This window comes from Papaver somniferum, chromosome 2 (genome assembly GCF_003573695.1).
Source record: "Papaver somniferum cultivar HN1 chromosome 2, ASM357369v1, whole genome shotgun sequence".
Taxonomy (NCBI): Eukaryota; Viridiplantae; Streptophyta; class Magnoliopsida; order Ranunculales; family Papaveraceae; genus Papaver; species Papaver somniferum.
The window spans coordinates 219027461-219045720 of NC_039359.1; the positions used below are offsets into that span (position 1 = coordinate 219027461).

Here is an 18260-nt window from a genome sequence, read left to right on the forward strand (position 1 = left end):
GGTTACTCATATGAAACAACATGACAACAATAACACTAAGTATTTTCACAAACTGGGACAAAAGAACAAGAAGCTATATTGGAACCATCAAAGTAAATGAAAAGATGACAAATAATGATAAATAAATCAGAGAAGGCATTGTGGATTATTTTCAGAATATCTTTCAAAATCAGTCTACAAGAACTATTATAATGAAAAATATGCATTTCAACAAAATAACTGAAAAAGCAAAAAATATAGTTGGTTGGAAATTGAGGTTTCTGAGGATGAATGTTTAACTGAAATGAAGAGGTTAGGGAAATCAAAGGCACCAGGCCGTGATGGGTATCCATATTAATTTTTATGTTTTTGCTTGGGACATTATCAAGAATGCTTTAGTGATGGTGTTTGGAGAATTGCAAGAAAGAAATTATTGGATTAGAGGCTTAAAAACCAAAATCATTCTTGTTCATAGACTTTATAAGATAGTATCTAAGGTGCTCTAATAGACACATTTATGTGTCTAATATATCTCATTTGTGTATATTATTAGTGCTCGATTTTGTACTTATTATGGTCTTTTATGCTTTTGTAGGTGTTTTTGGATAAATAAGGCTTTGCGGCAAAATTAGCTAAAAATGTGGCCCTTGGATTGTCGTTGATAGTGTACCGGAAATGCCCCAGAAGTGAACCGGAAATACGCCGTAGGAACCCTGAAAAAGTGCGGAAAACATCCCAAAAGAATTGCTAAAGGCACCCCTAATTTGGATAAGGGGCACCCCATTTCAGTGCATGTACTAAAGGGACACCAGAACTAGATAGGGGGAGGTTATCTTCAAAATTCAAAACAGAAATTGGCGGGAAGAATTGGCTGCAGCGACAACAGTTTTGGAGTTGAATTCTTAGCGAGTTCTGAGGAGATTAAACGGGTGTATTTGGTACCTACGGACTCTAGAAGACATAACAGGCCTAATGCAATCGTCTAGACCCATCCAATTGGGCTGGATAAGTCGGAATAATTGATCAAAGTCCCAACAGGATACGGCTTCTCTGTTTAGGGTTTGGGATTGGTCAGAGAGATTTATGGGATATTCTTGCGTGGATATATACCAATTCAGTTCATTCCAAATCAGAGAATAATTTGGATACGAGAGAATAGCCAACAGAACCACGTGAATCAACAGGAAAGTGATTTTTCTCCAAACTGCCCGAGAAGAATAATGAGATTTTTCTCGGATTTAATCGAGTTTCTAGGGAGTTGGATAGCTATAAATAGTTGTGTTTTCATCATAGAAGGGTTAGAAAAATTGAGGAGAGAGTTTAAAGTCCAGGAGAGCCGAGGAGAAGAGAAGACAGTGATGCTGATGCTGCCATTGAAGAGCTTCAAGAACACAAAGAACAGATTCACATAGTCAGTCGTTCTTCAGCAGTCTTAAATAACAATACCAGTGTCGTTCTTTTACAGCAGTAAAGGCTTATCGTTTACAGCAGTCTTCAATAGCCCCTTTGTAACAGTAACGCTGTAACACTTCTAGAGCGTTGCTAATTCCTGTTTCATCTTATATACATCAATAAAAACACCTATTTTAGCCATGAATTTATCTTGTGAGTGTGTTTTTGGGATGAGGAGCTAAACCCATTATCCAAGGCGACGGAGGAAGCCATTGTTCCACATTAATTGGTATAATTCTAATTTTACTATTTATTTGCAATATTATTATTTGATTATTTGCATGGAATTGAAATTGAAATATTAATTTTTATTGAATAATTGTGAATTAATTTGATGAAGCATGCTTGGTTTTAATAACTTTTGATGTCTTATACTTTTTGATTACAATTATTACTTCAAAAACATATTTGAGGCAAATATTAGAATTGATTTTAAAGATAGAATTGCATAAAAACTATTTAGAGTTTACTATTTATTTGGTCAGTGGTGGAATCCTAGTCTTGGTAATTTTCTCTAAAATTGAATTATTTTATTTATTTTCCTTTTTAAATTAAGTCTAAAAAAAATTATTTTCTTCACAAGTCTGAGAAGACCCAGTTTTACCACTACAACTACAATCACTTTTGGGATACCATCAAATTTTTGGCGCCGCTGCCGGGGATTTGTGTTTAGGTAGCATTGTTAGATTTTTTTTTTTTATTATTTTCATTTGTTCCTCTTTATGTGTCTTTTTTTCTTTGCTTTACAGGTTCGATGTGGAACACTATGGACTTGGAAAAAAAAAGCTTAAAGCGAAAAGAGAAGAAAAGAAGACAAATTAATTTTTAGGATTTAATTTAATTTTTAATTTTTAGATATTTTTATTTATTTTTTTTAGAATTGTAGTAGGAAATATTTGTAATTTTCTTTTTCTTTTGCACTTTGAACTTTGGACTGGACATTTGGACTTTAATTTTTAAACCCTACGGAAGGGTACCCTTAAATACAAACTGTGTGCAGGGAAGGACGACGATTACGATATCGTCTCGGCCCCTCGGGTTCGTACATGACATAAGAGTCGTGGCCCGAGTCGACTTCAACGGTTCATCCCCCGTCTGGTACGGGAGGTAAGTCCATCGAAACACTCGCGAATCTCCTGTAAGCGAGTTACTGTATTCCTTAAGGTGATTCATTGATTGAGGACGAATTTGGACTGTTATTAAATTCCTAGTAAAGGGCAAGGACTGGCCATACATGATAAGGGTTCGGATTTCATCACTGTTCTCTTCTTGCCCGCCTTAGGAAAACGACACCAAACGCGAACCTAAGCCTAAAATTTTGAATAGAACGAGACCTATAGGGTAACGAGCTTAATAGGACAGTCATTCGAAAAATATTGGTTACTCTTTTGAGCATACTTCGAAGTTCAGGATGGTTTCTGTGAGTTGAATGCGTGACTGCGCCGCCTTGAATACCGGTGAGTCCTTGGGTATCAAAGCTCTACTGAGCTTCCCTCGCCTCTATTCAACTCACTTTGACTCGTACTGATTCCAGAGAATTTGCTCAGATTGTAACGAATTCCTTTTCGAAGGATTAGAAGCTGGTCTAAAAACAATCTAAGTGGAGCCATCATGCTTGTTGTTTGCTAGAAATCTTTAGGTTTGTTGTGGTAGAGTCGAATCAGCCTGCTGTGTGATTGCTAGAACCTTCCTGTTAGGATTTTTATTTCTTTTTGATATTTTTAGTGTATGCCCGATTTTGTTAGGGCTTGGAAAAGAGATACTCTAGGTCGATTGATCAGCGAAAAACCTAGTAGTTCTTCTGATATAAGCAGGGAGCTCGAAGATTCTTCTTTTGAGAGCCGTGTTTTTGGAAACTTCAGTTTTGAGAATCTGTCTCTTTGTCAGGAAAGTACCCCTAGTACTTCTGTTGTGCCAGCGATGGCAACTTTGAAAGATTACATGTTCCCAACTAGGACCAACCGAGCTTCTAGCATTAAATTGCCAGCCACTACGGATAATTTCGAGATAAAACCTAGTATTCTTCAGATGATCCCTATATACTTAGGAAAAGATGATGAGAACCCTTATTTCCATATTAGGGACTTTGAGGAAATTTGTGGGGAAATTAGAATAAAAGACCTTACTGATGAAGACTTGAAACTTAAGATGTTTCCCTTTTCCTTGAGAGACAAAGCCAAGACCTGGCTGAACAACCTACCGTATGAATCCATAGAAACATGGAAGGAACTTATTGCTTCTTTCTATATGAAATTCTACCCTAAGCATAAAACTGCAGCTGTTAGGCAGAAAATTAGTGCTAGTGTGCAACAAGAGGGAGAGTCTCTTTATAGGTTGTTAGAGCGATTCAATGATCTCCTATCTCAGTGTCCTCACCATGGATTTGATAATAGAAACTCGTACAGATTATTTTTGATGGTTTAGACTATTCGACCAAAGCCATGGTTGAGTCTATGTGCGCTGGTGAGTTCACTAGTAAAAATGCTGGTGATGCTTTTACCTTCTTAGGAGCTATCGCTGAAAAATCCCAACAATGGGAATCTTGTGTTGAACCCCCTAAAAGACTCTTGGTCAATAGAAGTAGCACCAATATGGTAGATACGAGTTTTGCGTCAGATGCTAAGTTTGCTGCTTTGTCCAGAAGGTTAGAAGCTTTGGAAATGGGTCAGTCTAAAAATAGGTCCCTTGTTGAACCTAATATAACCTCTCAAGTCTCTAGTTGTGGAATAGAGCCCGATAATTCATTTTGAGAAGGTCAGGTTAGTGGAGAACAAGCCCATGTTGTCTATAACAACGCTAGGTTTGAGAACCGTCAGAAGTTTGACCCCTACTCAGAGACCTACAACCCTGGTTGGAGAAACCATCCTAATTTCTCTTGGTCTAAGGGCCATAATCAAGGCCAGTCTAGTAATTCTCAGCCTCCCCCAGGTTTTTGGTTATACTAAGAACTCTTCAGGTCAGACCCATAACCCATCTGAGAATAGAATAACCAGCTTAGAGGAAACCCTTAGTATATTAAGGAAGATCTAGGAGATGCTATCACAAAGCCAGGAAATGTTAGTAAAAAGCCAGGGTAATTTTCAAGAGGAAACCAAACAGAATTTTAAGAATAGTGCCCAGTCTTTTGCTTAATTAGAGCTTCAAGTCGTCCAAATAGCTAAGTTTATCAATGAGAAAGAAGAATGAAGGTTCCCTAGTCATACTAATCCTAACCCTAGAGGAGATAAATCGTACAATCATGTGAACTCTGTTAAAACCCTTAGGAGCGGAAAGAAAGTTGATAATAAGGTCGACGTACCTAAAAGTGAACATGTTGTAGTTCACCCTTATGAGCCAGAAAATGAGGAGACTGATAGAGTCTCTAAAGAGACCAATGAGGGTCCTGATGAGCCCGGCTTTGTTCCCAGATCCCCGTTTCCCCAGCTGCTAGTTCCGACTAAGAGGGAGTCCAACTTTAATGATATATTGGAGGTTTTTAAGCAGGTTCATATCAACCTTCCATTATTAGATGCAATTAGGCAGATTCCCTCTTATGCCAAGTTCCTTAAGGACTTGTGTACGCGAAAGCGTAAGCTCAGTGTCCAGAGGAAAGCCTTCATAGCTTGTCATGTGAGTTCTATTATTCAGAATACCACTACTCCTAAGTATAAAGACCCAGGGTCCCCTATCATTTCTTGCACAATAGGTAAATACCGTGTTGAGAAAGAGTTGCTTGACTTAGGAGCCAGTGTGAACTTAATGCCATACCATGTGTACCTTAAGCTAGGACTTGGTGAGATGAAACCTACCCAGATAACACTCCAGTTAGCTGATAGGTCTGTTAAAATTCCTCGTGGTGTTATCGAGGATGTTCTTATTGAGGTTGACAAGTTTATATATCCGGTGGATTTTGTTATCCTAGATACCCAACATGTCCCTGACCCAGAGAACCAAATACCAGTGATTTTAGGTCGCCCGTTTTTAGCCACGTCTAATGCGATCATAAACTGTCGAAATGGTATTATGAATCTATCTTTTGGTAATATGACTATTGAGTTGAATATTTTTAATGTCAATAAGCTACATTCTGAGCTATATGACACGTGCATTGAAGAGGTCAACATGATAGGAACCTTAGTTCCGAAGTCTATACCAAACACCGAATCGGAAGATCCATTAGAGAGTTGTCTAGCCCGTTTTAGCATGGATTTCGACGATGATAGCAACATTGAACAAGTAAATGCTCTGTTGGATTTTATTCCTATGTTAGATACCGATAGATGGAAATCTAGGTTTGAACCATTACTAGATACCGAATCTACCTTCAGCCCTTATTTCGAAGAGCCTAAAGATCCTCCTAAGTTGGACCCCAATTATGCATTTGTAGGCTCATCTGAGATTTTGCCTATAACTTCCGATTTGGATAGTGATCATGAGATTAGGCCAGTAACCGTGCTTCAACACAATAAGGAAACTATAGGGATGACCATAGAGGATATGAAACATATAAGTCCTATAGATAGTATACCTCAAAAGAATTTAGAGGATGAACCACCTGATTATAACTTAGAGAAAGCAATTGACCTTTTTCAGGAACCGGATGGTCTAAAAATTAGGAATATTGTGACTAGTTTATATAGATACACCCAAAACTCTAAGTTTGGGGGTAGTGAACTAGAAGAAGCTCTAGAGTATTTGAAATACTCTCCGGATCCGGAAATTCAAGCCATAGTTAAAGGTCTTACGGAGAATAGTGATTACCCTAAATTTGGGGGTAGAGATTGTCAATTATCCCAGTAGAAGTCCCTAACTTGAGACTCAAGCCTAGTGCATCTGAGGTATCGCTTGCGTCTATTCAGACTCCACAACCTGATCCGCCTGATACTGTTCAGGAGGAAATCCATATATTAGAAACTCGTTTTTCAGATGAATTTATTTTTCAAGACACTCTTATGAAGCCCAACTGGAGGCTCTTGATAGATCCGGTTGTCTTGCAAGAAACCTTAGATGAGGATGTGCTCCTTCTGTTCATTTTTCTGAACCAGTGCAGTTGTCTCATATTGGTGTTATCTCTATTTGGTATTATGGACCCACAACTTTTTCAGCTATTGGTATATGACTTTGGAAGGTGAAGATCCTTTTTGAGGTATTTGATGTCTGGCTGAAGACTTTAAACTTAGAACTTCTTGGGAGGTAACCCAATCTCATGCAACACGGTAATATCTTTCCTTATCTCTTTTGCTTCAAATGGTAACAGTTTCTCCTTGTTCATGCTTTTAATTTCATCTTTAGAACATTCAGGACAATGTTAGATTTAAGTTTGGGGATATGGGAGAAACTTTTTAGTTGCAGTATGAATAAATAAACTCCAGAGCCTAGAAATTTATGCGTATTTAGGATGGCACTAACCAATCTAAGTGGATGAAAGCATTTTGGTTGTAGGAGTTGAGGAACCAATCTGATTAGATGGCAACATCTAGAAGAGTCTATTCATAAAAGCACAGAGCTCAGGTGTTAGAAATAACATGATAGTTTCACCATATCTCGTTGAGTCCTTTTCACTTCTATTTTTATTTTATTTTGTTTTTAAACTATGTTACTCTAAGTGATTAGGTGGGGCTCACGATTCAAGTTGTTACCAATGCTAGGGTGAATTAGAGTGATTGAGATACCAAAAAAAAAAAAGTTGAAAAAAAAGATGAAAAAAAAAAAATTTGAGACCAGACCATTTGACCAAAAGGAATAAATTCAATAAAGTCGACCACTGGTACCCTTGTATATGCCAGCTGTGTTTACCTAGAGTTAGGATTATCAATCACTGGTTCCCTTGTATATGCCAGTGTGTTGATATTAGTCAGACTAGTATCTCAATCCATTAGGATAGGTTCATTTTGGCGGAGGCCTTCAGACAGATATGGGAAACGCCGTTCACTTAGTAAACATCAAAACCATCTATGTTTTTCTATATCCATCTCTTAATCTTTCCATGTGATTAGTTTGACTCCGAACATGATGTCCATAATGCAACTATCTGAGTAGAGATCTGTCACTTATATATAAATTTTAGTATGCTTGAGTGCAAACTCGTGTACATCAATTGGAATTTCGCATCAGGGTACTTCCTCTTGTAGTCAATAAGTATTCCAACCAAGGAGATTCTTTAGTGCCTTCCAAGGTTCGTTGTAGATAGATAGGGTCTGGAGTATTAAGGTTTTGTGGGTATATCTCTTGTAAGCCCTCCCGAGACTATAACTCGGCCACTAGGGTTACCTAGGGGTTTAAAGGATTATTGCATACGCTAAATGCAATCGACGATGCCTGCAAAAGTGAGTTAGGATTTTATTTTGTAGTTTTGATTTGCTCGGGACTAGCAAATAATAAGTTTGGGGGTATTTGATAGACACATTTATGTGTCTAATATATCTCATTTGTATATATTATTAGTGTTCTATTTTGTACTTATTATGGTCTTTTATGCTTTTGTAGGTGTTTTTGGATAAATAAGGCTTTGCGGAAAAATTGGCTAAAAATGTGGCCCTTGGATTGCCGTTGATAGTGTACCGGAAATACCCCGGAGGAACCCTGAAAAAGTGCGGAAAACATCCCAAAAGAATTGCTAAAGGCACCCCTAATTTGGATAAGGGGCACCCCATTTCAGGGATGTACTAAAGGGACACCGGAACTGGATAGGGGGAGGTCATCTTCAAAATTCAAAACAGAAATTGGTGGGAAGAATTGGCTGCAGCGACAACAGTTTTGGAGTTGAATTCTTAGCGAGTTCTGAGGAGATTAAACGGGTGTATTTGGTACCTACGGACTCTAGAAGACATAACAGGCCTAATGCAATCGTCTAGACCCATCCAATTGGGCTGGATAAGTCGGAATAATTGATCAAAGTCCCAACAGGATACGGCTTCTCTGTTTAGGGTTTGGGATTGGTCAGAGAGATTTATGGGATATTCTTGCGTGGATATATACCAATTCAGTTCATTCCAAATAAGAGAATAGTTTGGATACGAGAGAATAGCCAACAGAACCACGTGAATCAACATGAAAGTGATTTTTCTCCAAACTGCCCGAGAAGAATAATGAGATTATTCTCGGATTTGATCGAGTTTCTAGGGAGTTGGATAGCTATAAATAGCTGTGTTTTCATCATAGAAGGGTTAGAAAAATTGAGGAGAGAGTTTAGAGTCTAGGAGAGCCGAGGAGAAGAGAAGACAGTGCTGCTGCTGCCATTGAAGAGCTTCAAGAACACGAAGAACAGACTCACATAGTCAGTCGTTCTTCAGCAGTCTTAAATAACAATACCAGTGTCGTTCTTTTACAGCAGTAAAGGCTTATCGTTTACAGCAGTCTTCAATAGCCCCTTTGTAACAGTGATGCTGTAACACTTCTACAGCGTTGCTAATTCCTGTTTCATCTTATATACATCAATAAAAACACCTATTTTAGCCATGAATTTATCTTGTGAGTGTGTTTTTGGGAAGAGGAGCTAAACCCATTAGCCAAGGCGACGGAGGAAGCCATTGTTCCACATTAATTGGTATAATTCTAATTTTACTATTTATTTGCAATATTATTATTTGATTATTTGCATGGAATTGAAATTGAAATATTAGTTTTTATTGAATAGTTGTGAATTAATTTGATGAAGCATGCTGGGTTTTAATAACTTTTGATGTTTTATACTTTTTGATTACAATTATTACTTCAAAAACATATTTGAGGCAAATATTAGAATTTATTTTAAAGATAGAATTGCATAAAAACTATTTAAAGTTTACTATTTATTTGGTCAGTGGTGGAATCCTAGTCTTGGTAATTTTCTCTAAAATTGAATTATTTTATTTATTTTCCTTTTTAAATTAAATCTATAAAAATTGTTTTCTTCACAAGTCTGAAAAGACCCAGTTTTACCACTACAACTACAATCACTTTTGAAATACCATCAAATTTTTGGCGCCGCTGCCGGGGATTTGTATTTAGGTAGCATTTTTAGATTTTTTTTTTTATTATTTTCATTTGTTCCTCTTTACGTGTCTTTTTGTCTTTGATTTACAGGTTCGAAGTGGAACACTAAGGACTTGGAAAGAAAAAAAAGCTTAAAGCGAAAAGAGAAGAAAAGAAGACAAATTAATTTTTAGGATTTAATTTAATTTTTTATTTTTTTTTAATTTTTAGATATTTTTATTATTTTTTTTAGAATTGTAGTAGGAAATATTTGTAATTTTCTTTTTCTTTTGCACTTTGAACTTTGGACTGGACATTTGGACTTTAATTTTTAAACCCTACGGAAGGGTACCCTTAAATACAAACTGTGTGCAGGGAAGGACGACGATTACAATATCGTCTCGGCCCCTCGGGTTCGTACATGACATAGGAGTCGTGGCCCGAGTCGACTTCAACAGTTCATCCCCTGTCTGGTACGGGAGGTAAGTCCATCGAAACACTCGCGAATCTCCTGTTAGCGAGTTACTGTATTCCTTAAGGTGATTCATTGATTGAGGACGAATTTGGATTGTTTTTGAATTCCTAGTAAAGGGCAAGGACTGGCCATACAAGATAAGGGTTCGATTTCATAATCGTTCTCTTCTTGCCCGCCTTAGGAAAACGAAACCAAACCCGAACCTAAGCCTAAAATTTTGAATAGAACGAGACCTATAGGGTAACGAGCTTAATAGGACAGTCATTCGAAAAATATTGGTTACTCTTTTGAGCATACTTCGAAGTTCAAGATGGTTTCTGTGAGTTATAGTCGCTAATGAACTTATAAACTCAAGAGTCAGAAGTGTTATATCTGATATTCTTGTTAAGGTGGATTTTGAAAAGGCATTTGATCATATTAACTGGGAATTCCTGGATGAGATTCTAGCTTTAATGGGTTATGGAGATAAATTGAGGAAATGGGTTAGGTGCTATGTGGAATTTATCATATTCTTTGTGTTAGTAAATGGCTCAGCAGTAGGATATTTTAAATCAAAAAAAGGAATTATATAAGGAGATCCATTATCTCCCTTTCTATTTCTTTTGATGGGGGGGCTCTATCTTTCATGATCAGCTGTTATAAATGCACTTGTAAACCTAATTTTTTCGACTATTTTGTTCATAACTTATTCGTTCGACGTTTCTTTAGCGTTAAATTCATCTTTTCATTGTCTACAAGATTTGAATATAAAAACTACTCAATTTGGACAAGTTCAAAATGGTCTTGGATCCATTACATTGAAGTATTTTTACTTCCATGGATCTAACACCAATTGTAACTTGTTCAAGCCCAAGAATTCTTATTTGTATCTTTTAGCAAACATATTCTTCCTTCTTGGAAGGAACAAAAGAGTAGACCCTTGGGACCATTGTGCTTGTTTGAGAGAATTTCTGGCAAGGTGGAAAATCTTCTTATTGCTTTTGACACTTAAATCATGGCTTTATACTTGGGACAAAAAAAATAAAAAAAATTTACAACTTGAGTACCATCTAGTGTCGCCTCTCGTACCAAAAAAAAATGCCTATAAATTTCGGGTAGTCCTAGCTCCTAAGCCAACATTTTAATCCCTACCAACAACCCTCGCTTTTTTCACACAATTTTGGCGGCTATAAGCTACTACAAAAAAGAAGGTTTCTACGGGCGACCACTTCCAAGAAAAATGTCCCTAGTAGGTAGTTGTTGGGAAAGCCCACTCTAGCCGTCCTTAGCGATGTGTATTTGGACGGTGTGGCATAAACCATCCCAATTGTTTATTTAGTAGGGACGACTCATGTCTGACCGTCACTATTGGTCCACTAGTAGGGACGAACTCGTCTCAGTCGTCCCAATGAAATAGATTATACCGTTGGTAATTTAATTATTTTACGCCCCAGAGTATAGTGAAATAGTTTTCAGTTTCTTCTTATTCTTCTCCCGATCAGAAACATTTTTCTGTTTTTATTTTTTCCTGAAAACCCTAAGATTAGATTTCCACGAAGTCGCAGCTGAAGACAGCCATCATCCATCTTCACGAAATCTTCAGGAATCGATACCATATCTGTGAAATCTTCACTTTCTTCTCCATCTCCACTAAGAAATTGAATCATGGAAACTTAGGGTAAGAATCTCTTTCTCAGGTTCGTGAATTTTTTCTGGTTTGTTGTTTGAAACGAAGAATTTAAGGTTGCTTTTGGTAAAATCGCAGTATATTTGTTGATTCCCTTTGAATTTTTCAGGTTTTTTGTTTGATTAATTTGCTCGATTTTGTCTTTGATGTTTTTGGATTCAAAATTAAATAAAGTAAGACTCTCTCCATTTCCAAACTTCTCTCGATCAATTTTGTTAACCTAGAGATTAATTATATCTTTTGCCGATTTGGGTTACCGGTCGAATTCTCTCTATTGTAATGTGTATCTATCTATCTGATCTCATTCTTATTGATTGTTTAGTTGATTGAATTATTAGTATTGTGATTTTAGTTTTGAGTGTGATGAATTAGGAATCAATGTCTGACTACTAACACAAGAGAAACATGTTTCTCTTAGAATTAATTAACATGTAGTGTCATCTGACTACTAACACAAGCTTTGGTTTCCCCTTTCAGCATATATGAGTCAAGCCATGTTGGGAATGCACTGTGTTTTTTCCTATGCCATTTTTAGACTTGCTGCTTCACATTAATTGTTAAATGCATGAATTATTTAGCTTTGTTCTGCTTCTGCTCTTTGGATAGGAAGTTTCCTGCTTGTTGTTGGTTGTATGTGCGGCATGTGCCTGTGAATTCTGTCATGTTCAGCAATAATAGAACATTGTTTAATTAGGTGACTGAAATTGATCGAGGAGTTTCGCTAACTAAAGAAGGGCATAAAGATGTAGCTGAAGTGGCTCAGAAATTACAAAAGTACTGTGTTTACGAGCCTGTTAAATACCCACTTATATTTGGAGGTAAGTCCATACTCACTACCATTTTGCATTCATCGTTGAACTTAGTTTGAGGAAATCATGTGAGTTCTATTATTTATCATTTCAACATGATACTGTATACACCTTATTCTAGCAGATTTTGTGTTACTCTTTCCTTCTCTCTTTGTTATGAGCATGTCATGCAAGAGAATATGTTTCTTAATCTTTTCGGGCAAATAACAGTTGTAGATCTTTTTTTGAGTGAATTGGTCAAAGATTTTTCTATTTTTTGACTTCAGAAGTATATAACCTTACTAATATTGTTGTTTCTTTTGGTATCCCTCAATTTAGGTTCCTTCATTTTTGATCCGAAAGCTCTATTACTCAATTATTTTCGTCCATCAAGATACAACTATTCAATAGGTGAGTCCAGTTCTACCGTGTGAAGCTGCTCAAACTGTTCATTTCCATTTTCTCTTATGAGCAAGCATGAACTGAGTATATAGCTTAGGATACAATTTGTTTAGTTAATTTCATGAGCTATAAAGTGTCGTTCTGGAGTAGAAGCACTCATACATTTCCAGTGCAGACTGAAAATATCACCTTTTGGTTGTTTTTCAATTTTTTTGTTCTTTTTGTATGAGACTTGGTAGTGTAAATGACTGAATCTTTTTTGTAAACAACTTGATTTCATGAGTGAGAATCTATTTTGGGATAAAATGCAGTCTGAATGATTGTTTAACAGGGTAAAGGAAAAGGCATCCTGCCAAAGAAACTGAAAAGAAAATTTATTTTATTTTTGAACTTTAGCAACGCTTATTAGATGTTCCTAATAGGCATTATATGACCGTTGGAAATACATCTGGGTCGGATTAAGAAACCGTCCCTACATCCCTACATCCGTCCCAAAAAGTACTACTGACGGTTTTATAAGTCCGTCCCTAGAACCAAACCGTCCCCAGAAGTATTAGTGACGGTGGATCCGGCGACGCTAACAAAATCGTCTCTAATACCTTTTTGGGACGGCCTTTTGCCTCTTGGGACTTTTTTTTGACCGTCTCAAGAACCCTTCTGTTTTGTAGTAAAGGAATTAAAAATATCGACGTAGCAACAAGAGTGTTAACTCGATCAAACTCCCCAAACTTAAAGGACGACTTCCGGCTAGTTTAGCAAGTGTTTAAACCTAACATGACAGTGAGAGCTGCTGAATAATAAACAACAAGCCTGTTGGAACTCAATGTTACGGGGATGGCATTCCCCCACGTTGTGAGTAGATTGGTAGTTTTGTTGTATGGCGAAACACAAATGACAGGACCACTTGACAGTCGATTGTTTGCAGGTGGCAAATGGCAATGACCATTCAATACCCAAGTTATGTAGTCTCTGTTCAGCGAAAACAATTTTCCGTTCAAAAACAACACGATATATTACCAAAAAATGATTTGTGTACCTTCTCACACGATTCATGGTTAAGTCACCCTTCGCATACTACTTTTTGGTAAGAGGTAAAAACAGTCTTATCTAGTGTGAAGGATGACAATAATTTAAATTACTCCACATGTTTTATTACAAAAAATAAAATACAGTATAATCCATTCAACACAAATAACTCCAGAGTTAATTCACTATGGATTGTGAAAGACTTCAACTATCGATAACTCCCCATTAATTGATTGTGTGACTGTATCTAAGAATAGGCTTACAATTATGCATTTTAAATTTGATGGTTGAAAAACAAAAAAAAGTAAAATAATTATGTAAGACTAAATAACTTTCATCACTTGAATCCAAACCACAGACAGTCAAGGCGTCAAGCCAATTATATCCTAGTGGGGAACTTTTAGCCAGATTTTGGAACACATGAAATGAACTCATTGATTAAAAACCCAGTCATTTTCCTGAAAAAAGGACCCATTGCAAGAAGTATGACTACAGAAATGGTCCCATAATCATATCATCTGGCAAGAAAATATATCACTATCTATCAATTTCCAGGAACTTCAATCCAGCCAAGTTGGGACGCTATCAATAATATCTCAATCTCAGCTTGTGGCTGTACGCTTATGTAACAATCATCAGCAATCTACCACTTTTCAATTCAGTCCATCAATGCATTCTGCGGTCAGACAAAGTGAGACATCATTCATATTCACTATCTGGCAATTTCCAGGAACTTCAGTTCAACCATGTTGGGACATTGTACGGGGTGTCGATACTTTCTCCATTTCAGCTTTTAGTTGCACTGTATAGTGTAATAATCAACACCAAACTATCACCACTCAATTCAATCTAACATGTGCCTACTTGCAATTTGCGGTCAGCTAAATCGAGACATTGATTGTAAGAATCACTATCTGGCAATTTCCAAGAACTTTTTAATTCAGCCAAGTTTGTACATTCAACACCATCGACAGACTATCTCAATCTCAGCTTTTGGTTCAACAGGTGCAAATATTCATTTCTTAATTCTACTCTAAATTATAAGGTTACTGACATTAAATATTTCTGTGCTCCTTGTTCGCCTCTGAATTTACGCAAACATGACAACATGAATGGAATTCAACAGGAAACAAGCAAAATGTAAAAGTTTTAAACCTCCAAGAATAAAGACTAACAATGGAAAAATAAATATACTAAGAGTAGAGAAGATAACATCTTCGAGCTCACCCTAGGCGTTTAATGCGAAGACCCCGCTTTGGGTTGAAATTTTTCTTCTTTGAATCGTTCAAAACAGGCTGAGACGCATCCACGGGAGAAGGCAGAATTTGCTTTTTACCGACTCGGGCAAGTAAATCACTGATCTGACTTCCTGTGAGTGTTTCTTGCAGAAGCAGGGCATTAGCTAGTGCGTGGAGTTCTATGATGTGAGTAGACAGGATTGTTTTCGCGTTATTGTAAGCCCTGTCCAAGAACCCTTTCACCTCCTTTTCGATGAGAAGTCTAGTTTTACTGCTCATACTCTTGCCATCATCATCATAACTGTGAGTGACGCACCCAATTTTTTCGCCCATTCCATATATTGTGACCATCTTTCTGGCTAAAGATGTTGCTTGTTGGAAATCTGAATGTGCACCAGTAGTAACTTCATTTACTCCAAATATAACTTCCTCCGCTACTCGACCACCCATGCAAACATCTAATTTAGCAAGCATTTGTTTGCGAGAAACACTAGTCTCATCTTTGTCAGGCAATTGAGCTACCATTCCAGCAGACATTCCTCGTGGAACTATTGTTGCTTTGTGAACTGGATGAGCCCCATCTGTGTGGATGGCTACTAAAGCATGACCACTTTCATGAAAAGCTGTTAATTTTCGAGTTTCGTCAGAAATCACAGCTGATTTGCGCTCACTTCCCATTATAATCTTATCCTTTGCATACTCCAAGTCAGTCATGCTCACTGCTTTAGAACCATCCTTTGCGGCTTTGAGAGCTGCGACGTTCACCATATTTGCAAGATCTGCACCTGAGAACCCAGGTGTTCCTCTGGCAATAATAGTTAGATCAATATCTCCTCCTTTGAGAACCTGACAATTTGTATAGCCGGTGAGAAAAACGCACAAGTAAGTGACATAGTTGTCATGCAACTAGACATTGCAATAGGTCTCTATATTTTAAATATTGCAGTATCAGATATTAAGCTAGCCTTTATTCAACCATGTGATATGTGACATTACCTTTGACATGTGAGATTCCATTATCTGTCTTCGTCCTTCAACATCTGGATTGGGAACGACAATGTTATGATCAAAACGGCCAGGTCTAACAAGTGCTTTATCCAAAGAGTGAGGGAAGTTGGTTGCAGCAATCACAATAATTCCGTCATTTTGTTTAAAGCCATCAAGCTCGACAAGAAACTGATTTAAGGTAGTCTGCGAACGTTTCAGATCTTTGGAGTCACGGCGGCCTCCAAATGTATCTATCTCATCAATGAAAATAATACATGGAGAGCGCTTCTTTGCTGCAGCAAATAGATCCCTCACTCTTCTTGCACCCACACCAACAAGCATTTCCTCAAACTCACTCCCGCTTTTGGTAAAGAATGGTACTCCTGCTTCTCCTGCAATGGCTCTTGCTAACATGGTTTTACCTGTCCCAGCTGGACCAGAAAGTAACACCCCCTTAGGAAGCTTACCTCCTAGACTTGTGAACCGCTGAAACAATAAAAAGGTATCATTAAGAAAACTTAACCTCATGACTGGATAACAACTTTGATCCAATGGGGAAACCTTAAATCTAGTTTGGTGCATGCAACATGAACATAATCTATGCTACAAGCAAAGTTGAGACGAGTATCCACATTTTGTTTACAATGTTGTTTAACATAACGGGAAAACACAGTATTTTGTAACAGTCTCGGAAATTTGGCGTAACATGTGCAAATCTCTCAACATACATGCGGAAATGAGAAACAAGATTCATGTTCTCAGATCATAATTGGTGTAGCAGTTGGGATCTCTAACGAGCATTCGCACGCTCTGAAACGTTATATTGCATTTACCTTGGGATCACGAAGATAAAGGACAATTTCTTCTAGCTCAGCTTTGGCCTCATCAACTCCCTTAACATCATTAAATTTCGTAGTGGACGTGCTGGGTTGGATCTCCTGACTTAATCCAAAAACTGAACAAAAACCAAATCAAAGCAAGCTTTAGAATTTCGTCTAAAAACATCTTAAAAATTACTCCTATTCATTGTAAAGCACCATAAGTAATACCTTTAAGAATATTGCCTTCTCCAAAAATTGCTCCAAGAAGGAGGATTGCCAGTATAATGTTGATGAAAGCACCAAATAACTTCTCTTTGGATATCCATTGGTCTACTATCACCATGTGAAAAGGATCCCTAGCAGTTCCAAGATAATCTGGATCTTGCTCCGTCGAGGCACTGGATGTACCTGAAAACACTGCATTGTGAGACTCAACCACCAACAAAAATTGATACACAAACCAAAACCAAAATTGAAATCACCACTGCATAAAAATGGCCGGGCCTTTCAATAAACATGTAGATCTAAATCTAAATGGCCAAAATCCATCTTTTCAAAATGTATGCCAGCCAAAGATTGGTAACTGTAAACAAATGCTACATATATACCACATCTGCAAACCTTTTAATGACTAAAGATGGGGCTAAATCTGAAAATGGACTCTATTTTTTTTCTTTCTTGAACAACATTTAGCCTCTAATCGGTTGTAATAAAAGAAATTAAGAAAAGACAATCGAGAAATTACAACGACCATTACAAAATTACAGCAAGTAACAATTACCTTTTTCTAGTACTGTCTTGAACAATTCACTTTCCTCAAGCCTACCAACTCTCACCAAGGCTTTCACATAATCTACAATTGCTGTTGAGTTAGAATGCATTTCTGGCTGACTTTCAAACAATCTTATAACACCTTCATCATCCTCTGGAAATGTAGTAGCATCATCTACACTTTCTGAATCACGTACTGGAGTAGATCTGCCACCTTCAGCATCCTTTAGCAATGTAGAATCAGCTAGACGTTCTGAATCGCGTCCTCGAGTACATATGCCACCAGTAGCTGAATGGAACCCGAACTCAAACCCATTACGATAACTTTTAAGGAAATCTCCTAAATATTCATTAGGAATTAGAAAGAGGGATACACTGAAAACTTCAACAACAACGATGGCCGTCACCAACCTCTTAATATGCTTGTTCATCCCCTTCTTCTTCATTGTTGTTTTCTCTGCCTTGAGATGAAGTAATAAAACAAACTAGATCACTGTCTAAACCTAAGAACACAAAAAGATAATACTACCAAACTCAAAGTTGAGAAAACTTCATTTATATTTCAGGGGAGATGTGTAAATACTTAGTAGCTAAGAAAATGAGTTGAACAATGTGTTTCTCTACTCCATATATGCAAAAATATAAACTCCTGCTGCTGCAAAACTTCCTAAACAGGATAGCAAACTTGTGCAAAGACTGTAAACATATAGGCAACTACCAATT

The 18260-nt window shown here is 37.2% G+C and overlaps 1 protein-coding gene across 2 annotated transcripts; it reads right to left on the bottom strand.

The window, feature by feature from the left end:
• Nucleotides 1-14711: 14711 nt before the first annotated feature.
• Nucleotides 14712-18260, bottom strand: LOC113350571 (ATP-dependent zinc metalloprotease FTSH 5, mitochondrial-like). 2 transcript variants are annotated; one of them, XM_026594718.1, is made up of 6 exons: nt 17949-18258; nt 17548-17826; nt 16995-17174; nt 16779-16900; nt 15955-16431; nt 14712-15804 (listed from the first exon to the last, which is right to left on the bottom strand). In XM_026594718.1, the coding sequence occupies exons 2-6, from the start codon at nt 17645-17647 to the stop codon at nt 14944-14946; spliced, it is 1740 nt and encodes a 579-aa protein (XP_026450503.1). In that variant the 5' UTR covers nt 17648-17826; nt 17949-18258; the 3' UTR covers nt 14712-14943. The 2 variants fall into 2 exon arrangements, with proteins under 2 accessions (XP_026450503.1, XP_026450502.1); XM_026594717.1 differs by having other exon boundaries at nt 17548-18260.

Coding starts and splice junctions, on each gene's coding strand:
- LOC113350571 (XM_026594717.1), bottom strand. CDS start 17,983: ATGAAGAAGAAGGGGATGAACAAGCATATTAAGAGGTTGGTGACGGCC. Junction 17,175..17,547: donor CAAGACAGTACTAGAAAAAG/GTAATTGTTACT, acceptor CAGTGTTTTCAG/GTACATCCAGTGCCTCGACG. Junction 15,805..15,954: donor TGGAATCTCACATGTCAAAG/GTAATGTCACAT, acceptor ACAAATTGTCAG/GTTCTCAAAGGAGGAGATAT.